At 40.7% G+C, this 16084-nt stretch overlaps 1 protein-coding gene across 1 annotated transcript in view; it reads left to right on the forward strand.

The window, feature by feature from the left end:
* Nucleotides 1-16084, forward strand: part of cacna1ha (calcium channel, voltage-dependent, T type, alpha 1H subunit a) — a 51804-nt gene that overhangs the window by 25009 nt on the left and 10711 nt on the right. Inside the window, exons 9-19 of the mRNA XM_053612404.1 lie at nt 6574-6725; nt 6920-7105; nt 8552-8669; nt 10976-11131; nt 12310-12397; nt 12622-12830; nt 12939-13325; nt 14692-14792; nt 14865-14988; nt 15712-15780; nt 15867-16051. Coding sequence (XP_053468379.1) covers nt 6574-6725; nt 6920-7105; nt 8552-8669; nt 10976-11131; nt 12310-12397; nt 12622-12830; nt 12939-13325; nt 14692-14792; nt 14865-14988; nt 15712-15780; nt 15867-16051 — 1775 coding nt within the window. The remainder of the gene's footprint in view (nt 1-6573; nt 6726-6919; nt 7106-8551; nt 8670-10975; nt 11132-12309; nt 12398-12621; nt 12831-12938; nt 13326-14691; nt 14793-14864; nt 14989-15711; nt 15781-15866; nt 16052-16084) is intronic.

Consider the following 16084-nt stretch of genomic DNA (forward strand, 5'->3'; position numbering starts at 1 on the left):
TCCCACCAGAGATTTTCTATGGGGTTCACCATTATCTATGGAGTTCAAGTCAGGTGACTGTGATGGCCCTGTAGAATCTTCCAGGACTTCTTCTGCAACCAAGCCTTGGTGGAATTTGAGGTATTGTCTGGTTGGAAGGTCCAATGATTCCCAATCGTTTTCCTAGGATTTCCTGATACTTCAGTGAATCCATCTTGCCTTCCACACACTACAGGTTTCCAGTGCCAGAGGATGCAGAGCAGCTCCAGAGCATCACCGAGCTGCCACCACCATGCTTGACTGTGGACAGAATGTTCTTTCTTCATTCTTCTTCCTCCAGACATACCGCTGATCCATCGTATTGAAAAGTTCCTGTTTTGTTTCATCGCTCCACAGAACAGAATCCCAAAACTTCTGTGGCTTATTTATATGATTTTGAGCCGACTTTTCTTGTGCTTTTGGGTCAGAAATGGTGTAGATCTTGGAGTTCTGTAGATCTTGTTTAGTTCACGCCTTACTGTGCTCACTGAAACCTCAGTGCCTATTGCTACCAAGTCTTGCTGCAGGTCTTTTGCAGTCACTCGAGGGTTTTTCACACCCTGCCTTCTCAGAAATCTGGTTGCAGCCATTGATAGCTTCCCTTTGCTGCCCTGTCCAGGTATTTCATAATTTTCTGCCCCTAGCCAGTTCAGGTATTTCATGTGTTCCAGTTCAAGCACACCTGGTGCAACTAATGAAGCCCTTGAATAGTTAATATGCTTGAGACAACACCTGTTTTGCATATTTGTGCTGTAGTGAGGGATTCTATTCAGGGGGTTGAATAATATTATGACTGAAGAAGTCATTTTAAGTTGAATTCCGTGAAACCACTTCAAGCATTTGTTGTGTTAAACTATTTCAATTGCTTTTGTTTGATTTGTTCATTGCAAACAGCTGAAAGTCTGTACATTTTGACAATAAACCTGATTCGAAATGGGGGTTGAATAAGTCTGATTGCAACTGTATGTACAAAACATCCACACTGAGCATCAGAACACATTGTATGTAACTCACTAATGGGTGGGAGTGATATTAAACCAGGGTAGCACGATGACGAGAAAACTCATTTCAACGAGCCGAAGAGTTCCAAATGGATAGTAAAAAGTATGAAAATATACTCACCACAGCAGTGAAGAGATGATAGAAGTCTATCGCTAACATTGGAGGGTACCTGTAGCTCCAGCTGTAGTTAGCAGCTGTTATGTAGATTGTGTTTATGAGGGGTAAGTGAGGTCCAATATGTGTGTGAGATGAAAAAAAGAACACCAAAGGATTGCAACCTTATATAAGTAGGTAGAGGTACCCTGTGCCTATAGTAGCTGATATGCTGCAATGAACTATTGAACTATTGGAAGATTTAGCACATGCTGCTCTTAGGAGGTGCTCTTTTGCTGTTTTCTTGTTTAATCATAATTTTTGTTGATCAGCTCTGTCTGTAAATCTGGGGGTGGGATTTTTATTCGTTTTGGTCTATGAATTTATACACCATACTTATTATTGGAACATTTTCCCCTAACGGTTAAGATATGTAATCATAAGAGTTAATACTTTTGGGACCCAGCCCCAGACATGTCAGAGCTATTTTACAGCAATTTTAGATCTATAAGTAAACTTATAAGGAGAGATGATTTGCTTTTTGCATGTTTACCATTTTTAGTTACATGTGAATGACCTTGCTGATTGGAATTTGCCTAAAATGGAGTGAAATCTGAGTCAGCTGAACCTGAACCTGAATTTGGTAATGCTTGGGGGGAAAAAATACATGTGATATTATTGAAAGTTTAAATGTGAATCTTATTTGAATACTGTGTATTGGTTCTGAATTCAACTATTTAAAATTCAGGTTGTCACATACCGTGGATGGAGACGGAAGCAGTCGCGGGTGACAGAATGCAGGCAGAATTATCCAAAGGGGAAAGACAACGTTCGTGGTCGATAAACAGGCGAGGGTCAGGCGATCAGGCAAACAAATAAAAAGAGGCCAGGCAGAAATTGAGGTCGGGGACGGAAACATTGGTCAAAAGTAACTTTGTAAACGCACGAGAAAAAGGCTTAGAGAATGGCAGAGAAACAAGTCAACTGAACATTACTTCGCAAAGTCTCTTCGCTTCCAAAGTCTGTCTTATGCTGTGGTGTGAATGTGTTTGTCATGGGATGCAGGTGTGTGTGATTAGAACTCCGGGGAAGGCAAGCGCATGCGTGTGTGGGAAGTGTAGTCCTCAGCGGCCATATTTGTAGTTAGCAGTGCCTCCTGGGAAACGGAGTCATGGCTGGGCTGAGATATGACAGATATTGCTCCTCTGGAACCACTGGTCAACTGCTGGTGATTCCGTGGGGTTCACATTCCAGGGGAACAGTGGAGGCTGGTATCCTAGCACACATTGGAACGGTGTGAGCCCTGTGGCTGAATGACGCAGCGAAATCTGTGCGTATTCGGTCCAGGGGAGGAATCTGCTCCAGTCCTCGGGGCTTGAGGCATAGAATGTTCTAAGGAATTGGCCTATTTCCTGGTTCACTCGTTCCACTTGGCCATTGGCTTGTGGATGGTAGCCAGATGTGAGGTTGACAATGATCCCCATCTTCTCCATGAAACTGGATCATACCCTGGATGTGAATTGAGGTCCCTGATCACTGACTACTTCCTCCGGGATGCCGAAGTACCTGAACACATTCTGAAAGAGTACCTCGGCTGTCATGAAGGCAGTGGGAAGGGCGCGTAGTGGAATGAGCCTTACAGATTTTGAAAATCAGTCCACCGTCACCAGAATGGTCGTGTTACCCTGGGATTCTGGTAGGTCTGTGACAAAGTCAGTGGAGATATGGGACCAGGGGCGTTCCGGTACGAGTAGGGGCTTGAGCTTGCCGGCCAGTAGTGTCCGTGGAACTTTACATTGAGCACATGAAGAGCATGAAGCCACTACTCTGTGTACCTCCCTCTCCATATAAGACCACCAGTGCTTTGCCCGCAACAGATGGTAGGTGCAGTGTGCAGCTGGGTGACCTGTGGCAACTGCCATGTGGGCCCAGACAATGAGTTCCTGTCGGTGCCGCTCGGGCACAAATCGTCTTCCCGAGGGGCATGTTACTGGAACCTGTGACTGGGGAATGTTTGCTAAGGTTTCATCCAGCTCCCATTCCAGGGCACTGATAATGCAGGAGGGGGGAATTATGTACTCCTCGTGGTTCCTCAGAACCTCAGTGCTGTCCAGACGAGAAAGGGCATCAGCCTTAGTGTTCTTGGACTCGGGTCTGTACGACAGGGTGAATTGAAACCTTGCGAAGAATAGTGACCAGCAGGCTTGACGAGGTGATAACCGTTTGGCAGTACGTAGGTACTCTAGGTTCTTGTGATCTGTGAATATGACGAAGGGGTGTGTTGCCCCCTCCAGCCAGTGTCGCCAATCCTTCAGGGCTAGCTTTACGGCCAAGAGATCTGTATTGCCCACATCGTAGTTTTGTTCTGCTGGTGATAGTTTTCGGTAAAAGAAGGCCAGAGGATGGAGCTTGGGCCTCTCTCCGAAACGTTGTGAGAGGACGGCTCCTATGCCAGTCTCGGCCGCGTCGACCTCCACCACGAACGGCTTGGATGAGTCTGGGTGTTTGATGATGGGGCGGTTGTGAAGGCCTTCTTGAGTTGCTCTAGTGCTGCTTGGGCAGCTGGATTCCAGGGCAGGCATTTGTGCTTTCCTCTCAGCAGGGACGTCAACGGGTGAGCTATGGAGCTGAAGTCTCTGATGAACCATCTGTAGAAGTTTGCAAAACCCAGGAATCTCTGTAGCTCCTTCACGGTTACTGGAGTGGGCCATTCTACCACTGCTTGCACTTTACCTTGGTCCATGGTAACCCCCTCAGGGCTGATGATGTACCCCAGAAACAAGATGGTGTTCTTATGGAATTCACATTTTTTGGCTTTGACGTAAAGCTGGTGCTTGAGTAGTCTTTGTAGGACCTTCCGGACATGATGGACATGCTCCACTTGGAACTGGAATAGACCAAGATGTCATCGATGTACATGATCACGGTATGTCCCAGCATGTCTCTTAGGACGTCATTTATTATCTACTAGGTCACGACACTGCTTGAGAGGACATTGTCTGATGAGGTGCCTCTCCTCACCGCAGTAGAAGCAAGGAAACTCGCGATGCCGTCTCTCTCTCTCTCTTCCGCATTGAGCCGCGCATGCCCCAGCTGCATGGGTTCAGCGGGGAGACTTTGCACGGCAACAGCAGCCTCGCTGCGTACTGGGCGGCGGCTCTGTAGCAGGCGATCTAGGCGGATAGCCAGGTTAATGAGTGACTCAAGGGTGAATTGGTCATCGCGACAGGCCAGCTCTGTCATGTCCTCAGTGGCCATGTTTGTAGTTAGCGGTGCCTCCTTGATTTAAATAATTTCGGTAATCACAATCTTTAGTTATTTGGTAGAAAAATACAGTTAAAAAAAAAAAATATATATATATATATATATATATATATATATATATATATATATATATATATATATATATACATATATTTAAAAACATTTTTGAACGAGCCAGTATCTAATCAAACTCAATCGTGGTCAAATCACTACTGAGGTCATGGAGGGGGGCTTCTTTGTCACATTTCATGCCAATGTAAGGTGCCATGGCAGAGGAGCGCACCCGTGGGGCTTTCTCAATTTTAAGTTGCTTGTGCTGCTTATTCTTAACATGAATACAAATGAAATACCAGTGTTGATTGTTTTTATTAGCGCTCATTACAAGAGCTAAGCCACTGCTTGATTTCTAGCTGAATACATTGTTTGTCAGCAAATCCAGATATGGTTTAGGAAATGACTGCAGTCAAACCAGCCATTTTAAAAATATATACATAGTTTTAAGGTAAGCACCAGATAATTGTGAGGAAAGTGTGATTACAACTTTTTCAGATTTTTCAATTCAATTACTATCCACAAGAGGATTTTAATTTAGAACACAGGTTCCAAATACATTTAGTGGCCTGGTTTAGCACCATTATCGGACCGGTCCTGACCTGCTGGCCTTATGTTTGACCCCTGCTCTGAACCAGATGAGGAACAGCTTTCTAACTTGTATTTCACATAACTGTGTCAGATAATGTTTGCTGTCAAAAAGTTTTGTGTTTAGAGCTAATTTGTTAATGGATAGGTTACTAATGTTGTCTATATGTATATTACGTTTGCTCCAGTAGTCAGTTTTCAAATTGTAACTATTCTGTAAAATTAAGAGATGGGCCAACGTAAGGGCTTGTGTTTATTTATTTATTTGTTTGTTTAGTATTTTTACATTAGGTGGTGGATGCATTACGTTTTCGTAATATCAAGAAGGAAAGATTGAATATTTATAGGATTTATATGTAATAAGGTAGAAGGTGGTCACCTAACTCCTAGGGATTTTGTCTCATTCCTATGTGAACTGAATCCAGGCATCTCTGAGGTTGACTGCACTCTAAATATTCAAAAGTTAATCAGAAACCTTGGTGGTCGTGATCACTCACACTTCTCGCAGAGTGATGCTCCTTGCTAAATCAGCAAACGCAGGGGGCCAAGCAATCAAGCCCAGAAACAGATTGTAATGCATAGATTTCAGGAGCATGCTCTGGTTATTTTAATCGTGCAGATCTGCTCAGCTTTCTTTAAAGGAAGGAATAACTTTAGGTTATTTAGGTTGAACATGTCAGCCATTGTTGTATTCTAACTTCACTGGACTGGATTATCTGTACTGTAATTTGTGTATTGACTAATCAGTAGCAGCACCATCCGGACTCATAACATTATATTAATATTCATATATAGTATTTATATTCATATTATCACGAATGCAGGCGATGACGCAAGTGCAGGTAGACAGGTTTTTATTAATCCAGGTAATCAAAACAAGAACGAGATTCAACGTCAGGGTCAAGGTGCAGCCAAAGGTCAGGTGAACAACAAATAGCATAAACAAGGCTAGGCAAGAGCAAGTTGAGGAAACCAGAAGCAATGTCAGGAAACCTGAATAGCAAACAATAATCAAAGCTTGATAACAGCTGGTGTGTACTTCGAAAGGAGCGAAGACAACTGTGGGCTATAAATACACAGACTAATCAAAGGGCAAACTGAGAACAGGTGAGAGTAATCATGACACATTAGGGAGACAACCAATGACAAGTCCTGGGAGGAGACAAGACATGAACCAAAACAAAAACACACATGTAAAGAAACAATGTAAAGAAACAGCTGATAATGCAAAAGTATGTGCCATAGCGCTGCGAGATGCAAAGTGCACTGAGAGGCACAGCATTCAGCGCTCGGCACGAGGAGGAAATACATGACACATATTTATATAAATATTCTTTGACAAAATATTGCATTTAGATAGATACACTATACTGTAAATGCAGTAATACAATGTTTTTTTCTGTTTTTTTTTTTTTTTACAAATGTTTTCACATTTTTAAGTACAAAGTCATTATGAAAGGTGTGGTTGTATTCACTGAGGGTTGTAACACCCATATTAGTACTGGTTTACAGTTTAATAACAAGTTGTGTGTCTTTTTTTTTTTTTTGGTCCCACAGCCTGATGAACTGACAGATATCCTGGAGATTAGCAATATTGTCTTCACCAGCATGTTTGTCCTTGAGATGATCTTCAAGCTGATGGCCTTTGGCCTCTTCGGCTACATCAAAAACCCATATAATATCTTTGATGGGATAATTGTTGTTATAAGGTAAAGTATATTGTGCATTTTACTACACAGCCTTGCACCTTTGTGCCATGCTTCACTCAAGGCTCAGCCTAATTCTATAATAAGTCCATATTTTAATTGAACCCACCATGTGTCATCATCCTGCATTTGTGTAATTTATGGAATGCATGTGCTGATCCTGCTGACTCAGCGTATGTGTGTCCTTGCCTTGCTAGTGTATGGGAGATTATTGGACAGGCTGATGGGGGTCTTTCCGTGCTCAGGACCTTCCGTCTCTTGCGTGTGCTCAAGCTGGTGCGCTTCCTACCGGCTCTCCGGAGACAGCTGGTGGTCCTGATGAAAACGATGGATAATGTGGCCACCTTCTGCATGCTGCTCATGCTCTTCATTTTCACCTTTAGGTGATAAGGGACCCGACTGTCCACTTACACAAATATAAATCGAGTGAAATGAGTTGTATTAACCACTAAAAGAAGGGCAGATGTCAACAGCTGTCATTTCAGATATTCTCTGGAGTTATTCTCTGACGTTTTTACAACTAAATGTTCTGACAAGGATGGGATCTTCATAATCCGACATCATGGCCGTATTATAGTCATCACGTATCAACAGATCTCAGTTAGTTTCTAAATGGACATTTACATTTAATGTCCCAAAATGTGAATGTTTGATGTCCCAAAATATGAATTTGTCTATCTGATGCAACAGATAGACAAAAACATAGTATTGAATACATGCCAATATTAATGAGCCTATAATTTTATTCTGCACACACACAAAACAAACACCATCACTATGGTGAAAATTGCATTGCTTCCTTAGCAAAGTAAATCATAGTATTGTTTTGACAAAGAATCTGTGTCAGATTCTTTCATTTTTTTTATTCACAGTAATGTTTTCATATTTCTGATATTTAGCTAGAATTTACATTTTTAGGCTACAGCATGAGAGGTTATGTTCTTTGGAATTGGTTATCTAGCTAAATAAATGCATTTTCTAACCCCTTAAATACACAAATATTATCCAAATTTGAATAGTATTTGAATTGTAAATTGATTTTTAAGAGGCCTATTATACATTAAGTCACACAAATAAGTTCATCACAGATTACGCTAAAATAAAAAGGATTGTTGGCGCATAGCATACTGTGTGGTTCAAGCACTGATTGATGTGACTTACTATTTATCGGCCGGAGGAATATATGCATGGAGAAAAATTTATATGGTTGTGGAGTTCCTTGCCACTCCTTTAAATGGGTTGCAAGGTGATGTATACAGTATAACATCAACTAGTGTAGAGTGAACATGTGAACAATAGGGATAAGTCATTCAGTCAGTGAGTAAAGATGTCTCTTCTAGGCCCTTCCATCTATTGGGATAAGTCAATCAGTCAGTGAGTAAAGATGCCTCTTCTAGGCCCTTCCATCTATTGGGATAAGTCATTCAGTCAGTGAGTAAAGATACTTCTTCTAGGCCTGTCCATCTATTGGGATAAGTCATTCAGTCAGTGAGTAAAGATACTTCTTCTAGGCCTGTCCATCTTTTGGGATAAGTCATTCAGTCAGTGAGTAAAGATGTCTCTTCTAGGCCCTTCCATCTATTGGGATAAGTAATTCAGTCATTGAGCAAAGATGTCTCTTCTAGGCCCTTCCATCTATTGGGATAAGTCATTCAGTCAGTGAGTAAAGATGCCTCATTGAGGCCTGTCCATCTCATCTAGGCCAGTTCCAGGCAGTCCATTACAAATGGTATTAATTCACACCGGTCAATCAGCTCTGGTGAAATATTATAGCAATAATCTTTTGAATTGTCTGAACAAACTTTAGCTTGCTCTGTAATGTTTTACAGTATTCTTGGAATGCATCTGTTTGGTTGCAAATTCAGCCTGAAGTTGGAGAATGGAGACACCATCCCAGACAGGAAGAACTTTGACTCTTTGCTGTGGGCCATCGTCACTGTGTTTCAGGTTAAAGCGCGAACATTACTGTCTCAAACACACTTTGAAATGAGTGATGAATCAAAGGAGGAGGTGAACGTGCGCCATGTTATCATTGACACACAGGCTTGCACATAATCTAAAGCTATTAAGCTGGCTTTAGACCTGTATACACAATTACACGAGAAAGGAGGACTGGATTTTTGTGCTTCTACCAAGGGCCAAATAAAGTCATCCAGCAATTTAACAGTTTTATCTTATACCATTATTGTTTTCACAACCGTATGGGGAGAACGATCATTTTAAATGCCCTGAAATCAAGTGTGTGTAGTGTTTGCTGCATCAGCAGAAAGACATGTTGCTATAGTGCTGAACTTGCAGTGTATCGGGCTGTATGGTGCACATTTAGAAGCATGCTTGCTACTGAAGACATTTACTGATCTAGTATCATGCAGGGAACATATAAAACGCAGCCAGGAACTCCGACTAATACAAAGGAATTGTTTGAATTTTAGGTTTGAATTTATTTTAGTGAGACAATATATTAATATATGTGGTGGATTTCAGAGAAGATACACATACACACAGACATACACACACAACTATATAGCACATACAGTAAAACTACATAAATGTTCGGTATACAGTGCATCTGGAAAGTATTCACAGCGCTTCACTTTTTCCACATTTTTTTATGTTACAGCCTTATTCCAAAATGGATTAAATTCATTATTTTCCTCAAAATTCTACAAACAATACCCCATAATGACAACGTGAAAGAAGTTTGTTTGAAATCTTTGCAAATTTATTAAAAATAAAAAACAAAAAAGCACATGTACATAAGTATTCACAGCCTTTGCCATAACACTCAAAATTGATCTCAGGTGCATCCTGTTTCCACTGATCATCCTTGAGATGTTTCTACAACTTGAGTGGAGTCCACCTATTATAAATTCAGTTGACTGGACATGATTTGGAAAGGCACACACCTGTCTATATAAGGTCCCACAGTTAACAATGCACGTCAGAGCACAAACCAAGCCAAGGAATTGTCTGTAGACCTCCGAGACAGGATTGTATAGAGGCACAGATCTGGGGAAGGGTACAGAAACATTTCTGCAGTATTGAAGGTCCCAATGAGCACAGTGGCCTCCATCATCCGTAAATGGAAGAAGCTTGGAACCAGCAGGACTCTTCCTGGAGCTGGCCGCCCGGCCAAACTGAGTGATCGGGGGAGAAGGGCCTTAGTCGGGGAGGTGACCAAAAACCCGATGGTCACTCTGACAGAGCTCCAGCGTGTCTCTGTGGAGAGAGGAGAACCTCCCAGAAGAACAACCATCTCTGCAGAACTCTATCAATCATGCCTGAATGGTAGAGTGGCCAGACGGAAGCCACTCCTCAGTAAAAGGCACATGACAACCCGCCTGGAGTTTGCCAAAAGGCACCTGAAGGACTCTCAGACCATGAGAAACAAAATTCTCTGGTCTGATGAAACAAAGATTGAACTCTTTGGCCTGAATGGCAAGCGTCATGTGTGGAGGAAACCAGGCACTACTCATCACCTGGCAAATACATCCTTACAGTGAAGCATGGTGGTGGCAGCATCATGCTGTGGGGATGTTTTTCAGCGGCAGGAACTGGGAGACTAGTGAGGATCGAGGGAAAGATGAATGCAGCAATGTACAGAGACATGCTTGATGAAAACCTGCTCTAGAGCGCTCTGGACCTCAGACTGGGGCGAAGGTTCATCTTCCAACAGGACAACAACCCTAAGCACACAGCCAAGATAACGAAGGAGTGGCTACAGGACAACTCTGTGAATGCCCTTGAGTGGCCCAGCCAGAGCCCAGACTTGAACCTGATTGAACATCTCTGGAGAGATCTGAAAATGGCTGTGCACTGACACTCCCCAACCAAAGCGTCTAGAAACTGTCCAAAAATAGGTGTGCCAAGCTTGTAGCATCATACTCAAAAAGACTTGAGGCTGTAATTGGTGCCAAAGGTGCTTCAACAAAGTATTGAGCATTGGCTGTGAATACTTATGTACGTGTGCTTTTGTTGTTTTTTATTTTTAAGAAATTTGCAAAGATTTCAAACAAACTTCTTTCACATTGTCATTATGGGGTATTGTTTGTAGAATTTTGAGGAAAATAATGAATTTAATCCATTTTGGAATAAGGCTGTAACATAACAAAATGTGGGAAAAGTGAAGCGCTGTGAATACTTTCCGGATGAACTGTAAATATAAACGGAGTAAGTAGCAACGCCAGCTTTTCATCTGTTATGATCTTTTTTTTGTCTCAGTTGTGCATTGTAGGCTTGTGTTTTTATTGCAGATACTAACTCAGGAGGACTGGAATGTGGTCCTCTATAATGGAATGGCTTCCACCTCTCCATTGGCTGCACTTTACTTTGTGGCCCTGATGAGCTTTGGGAATTATGTCCTATTTAACCTTCTAGTAGCCATCTTGGTGGAGGGCTTTCAAGCAGAGGTATGATAATATTTAATATTTAGCAATGTGTGTGTGTGTGTGTGTGTGTGTGTGTGTGTGTGTGTGTGTGTGAAATGTGTGTAAAATAAATAAGTTAAAAGTGCAAAATGCGTAGATACTATTGTTGTTCTGACTTTTGAACGTTTCCTTGCCTAAGAGAGGAGCTAGTGTATATTAACTCCAGTGTCATGATTATTTGTTTTAACCACAATATGTCACCCTGAAATTCACACAAGAAAGCAGTAATAGTATTTGAAGGCAATACAAAACATCAGCGATTTATCTGCCATGCCCTAGTAACTTTAATAATGACCACAATGAGCTTTGAATTGAATGTACAGAATGATATTAACAAATGTGTGAATACAGTGCTTGCTAGAAATCGTGTTGTAATTCATCGTGTGAAAAATGTAACTTTACTGTTAGGATCTTCAACTGATACATTGTTGGCTTATGCACAAGTTCTTATTTAAAAGGGGATGATATTTAAAAAATAATTAAAAAAAACTACACACAGGTCATTTCAATATTCTTTATGGACTGCTTCAGGACTTGAAATTATGCACCTGCTTAGCATAACACAATGTATATATCGATGTATCTTTTGACGTTAGTCACCAAATCTACATATGGCCCAATAAAAACACTGAACTTTATATAGATTTTCCACTGTTTACACGGTTGGGCTCTTCTGATGTGCTGATGCAGGTTGTGTGAACCAGCATGTGTGTATAAAAACCAGCATCACAGCACTTTCACAAAAGAGACCTTGTTATCTCAATTAACTGACCAACACTGAGCAGAACACCGAGAGCTCTTAAAGCCATAATCTGCAGTTACTTGATGTAGAAAACCTAAAGGTCTATCGTGGACAATTAAGACTAATAAGGTTTAATTTTTTATTAATGTTATCAATATATGCTCCTAATCATTTTCACATAAACTCCAGTTATGTAGTAATACAGTTCTTTATGAATAAAGACCAATGCGTAGTGAATAAACCTTTTACACTAAGTGTCTAATTTGAGCTTTATTAAAACAAATTACAAGACATTAATTAACCCCTTTTATGCATGTTTTCCTAAAATAAAGTGCTACCCAATGGTTTTATCGATACCAAAGAGCCAGGCACTGGCCCGCTGAAAAGCTTTGTCTTTAAAATGTCTTCTACATTGTAGGGAGATGCCACCAAATCTGACGCAGATGAGGAAAAGAGATCAGTTAATTTTGAAGAAGAGGAGAAAATGGGAGAATTACGTGCCACAGGTTAATGTTTAAATTATTTTTTAATAAGCACTAAAAAGACTTGGATGATCAAACGAAAATGAATTTGACTACTGTGGGTCCTGCATGAAACGTCTACCCATTTAGTTTATCCAGTGGACTGTGGATGTAGTTTGCCATTAAACAATATGTCAGGGGCTGGTTTGGCACTATACGTCTTCCTGTTTTCCTGAAATGGATTGCTCTCTTGCAATTATCACTAGCAGAGTTAAAGATGTACTCTCTGATGATGTCTGCAAACGGGCATGTGGACTCTCGTGGTAATTTGCCTCCACCGATCATCATGCGCACCGCCGCAACTCCTATGCCCACACCAAAGAGCTCTCTTGGCACAGACTCCATCTTCAGTTTAGAAGAATCAAGACGTGGCAGTGGGATATCCATTGATCCAATTGTTTACGATCAGAGATCATTAGTAAGTGGCTTTACTGAGTCTTCTCATTTATTCATTTTACATGATAAGCAGAATCATTTATGAAAATATGAATATACTGTGAAAAATATATTGATTTTTTTTTTTCAGGCCAGCCCACGCAAATCACCCTGCCACCCATGTAGTTCCAGCAGTAACTGGGGCAGCCGCAGGTCAAGCTGGAACGGCCTGAGTCGGGCACCAAGTCTAAAGAGGAAAGACACCTCTGGGGAGAGGGAGTCTCTGCTCTCAGGTGAGGGCAGAGGGAGCTTTGAGGATGAGGAGCCAGAGGGAATCATGTTGGGAAATGCAGGAAGTGCCAGTGGTGGCTCTCTGCACCACCCCAGTTCTCTGGAATTCGCTGAGCTGCCCACACTCCCCAGCCCGTGCCTATCAGGAGAGTACCATGACTGCAATGGCAGGGCATTACACCTGTCCACAGAGCTGCCCTCAGAGCTGAGTCGCGAGGACTCCACCACAGAGGAGGATCTAGATGATGTGAGTAAACACACAGCTGCAAAGACACACACACACACACACACACACAGTATGTAGAGTCATTCGTGCAAGGTTGTTGACATTGTGATAGTCAGAGCTAGTACAAGTAGCAATGCTTTTACTTTTTTTTATATCAACTAGCTTGGAGGTAGTTTAACTGAAAGGTTACAAATGTTATGGTTCTACAAACGGTTCTACAACTGGTGGAAGTGGAAGAATGCCAGGTTACCTTCTGGGTTAAAGAGGTATTCCCGTGAAATCATTTCCTGACCTAGTGCAAATTGCATAGTTATCACCTTTTTACCATGACCTGCTGTCACCCGATGTCACATTTTTGCTCTGGCCATCACTCAAACCTAAGTGACCCACCCTTCCATTTAGTTGTAGAACCACAGTTACATATGCAACTTCTGTTCTTCTTCTTTACATTCCAGACCACCAATGTGGTTTCCACTGGAACTAGTGGATGCAATGATACTAATTGATTTCTTCCTGATGATCTCATCATCACTGGAGAAACAGTTCATAATCAATCATCTCATTCTGCAAGCACACTTTGGGCACACACACACACACACACACACACACACACACCAGTAAAAGCATAGGTATGCATGGTCGAATGTATGTGCGATGGAAACTACCTTTTTAATTAAGTTTACTTTTTTTAATCCCATGGTGTATATTGGAAACGATATATACATTTTGAGACCTGTTTTTGTGTGTGTTATATATATATATATATATATATATATATATATATATATATATATATATATATATATATATATGAGCAGTAGAGGTGACACTACAAGAATGTAGCTGTGTAGTTAAGCTATTAATGTATGTAGCACATAATGGAGCTGCATGTGAAGCTTACCCTTGAAAGATATTTTTAATGTAAATAAGTTGCATTTTTCATAGAATAACTTGTAGATAGCAAATTCTGTTTTTAAACAGAATAACCAATGCCGACATTAGTGGGTTTTCTTTCTTTTTTTGTATGTTTTGTTTGGGTTTATTTATCCTTAAGGATGTCTTCCCAAGGGTTTGACTTGCTACAAGTATAATTGTAACACTGAAGGATTCAGCTAAGCGGGATGTTATTTATTTATTTATTTATTTATTTTATTTTGGTGGCAGGAAAGCAAGCTCTCGAGTGATCCAGTGTTATGGTACCTCAGCAGTCAAGAGGCTCTATGTTGTAATTGAGTTTCAAGAGCTATAAAATATGGAAAACAACAAGCTGCTTCTGATCCTGTGTTAAAGGGAGAAATAGGAAAATGGAGAAATAACATCGTTTCATGCTGGCTTTAAGAAGCTTCCTTAGCTAGAGATCTCAATCCAGTCTGTTATTATGCCGCAGAGTTTCTGTTTTCGTCTGAAGAGGGTGCTGGATGTGTATAAACCCAAGTGGTGTAAAAGTCATGAGGACTGGTCTCTCTATATATTCTCTCCACGGAACAGGTAAGTAGTCTATATCACTTCTAGTAACCGTACACTATAGTCTTTAAACTCATTTGTGTTTCTGTTATGTAGGTTTCGCATGTTCTGCCAGAGGATCATCTCACACAAGCTGTTTGACCATGTGGTCTTAGTCTTTATCTTCCTTAACTGCATCACTATTGCTCTGGAGAGGCCACACATTCAGTCCAATAGCCCAGTAAGCTCAACTATTATATTGTTCTGAACCTTATGACCTCAGCTTTTAGTGAAAACACTTTAATACATAGTAGTAAAGTCGTCAGCCCCAGATTTATTGGCACTAAGACTGCATGACTCTTGATGAAATAGGAATGTTTCTGTTTTTTGTTGGTTTTTTTTGTTTGTTTTTTTTTACTTTTTGAGATCACAATTCTCACAGACTATTCTTTGACTAATTTTCTTAGAAATAATATGTATATTTATTTAATTATTATTATGACTGTAGCAGACTATTCACCACTTTTTTAACATAGTCATTACACTTTCATTGCAGCTCTGTTAGGTAGCTTAATTATTGCCCTAACAGTGGATATGGACCTGTTATATGAAAGTCAGCATGATTTTGTCTCATGTGTCACCTCGAATTTATTTCCCAGTGAAACAGGAAGTCCTGGTTGAGTTGCACATGCAAGTGAACATAAAAAAGTAAAATATTAACATGAACATGCTTCAGTTACAGTTTTTATGAGAATTTCTGTGGGTAAAAGATTACAATTCTCTCATATATTCAGTGTGAGATTATACTAACTGACTACAAAGACTTTATTATTATTATTATTTTATTTTTTTCTATCTTTACCAAGGGTGTCAATATTTCTGGAGCTGACAGTATTTATATGCCTTTATGTCATTTTCACTCTTTGATGATATCCTCTGTATGCTGTTCTTTTTGTTTTTCTAGGAGCGAGTGTTCCTCAGTATTTCCAATTATGTATTCACTGTGATATTTGTTGCTGAAATGACTGTGAAGGTACTAAGTTTCAGTCTGATACAGATATCTAAAGTTATATCGCAGTGTCCTTATAGCTCACTGACTAGCTATTGCTGGTCTTGTAGGTGGTGGCTCTTGGCTTCTATTCAGGAAAGGATAGTTATCTACAAAGCACCTGGAACGTGTTGGATGGAGTGTTGGTGTCTGTTTCACTCATTGACATCCTGGAGTTCCTGGCATCCACCGGTGGGAACAAGATCTTTGGTATTCTGAGAGTTCTACGTCTACTAAGGACACTGAGGCCTTTAAGGTCAGGATCCTTGTTGAAGGGTTGTGTAACTGC

This window comes from Ictalurus furcatus, chromosome 24 (genome assembly GCF_023375685.1).
Source record: "Ictalurus furcatus strain D&B chromosome 24, Billie_1.0, whole genome shotgun sequence".
NCBI lineage: Eukaryota > Metazoa > Chordata > Actinopteri > Siluriformes > Ictaluridae > Ictalurus > Ictalurus furcatus.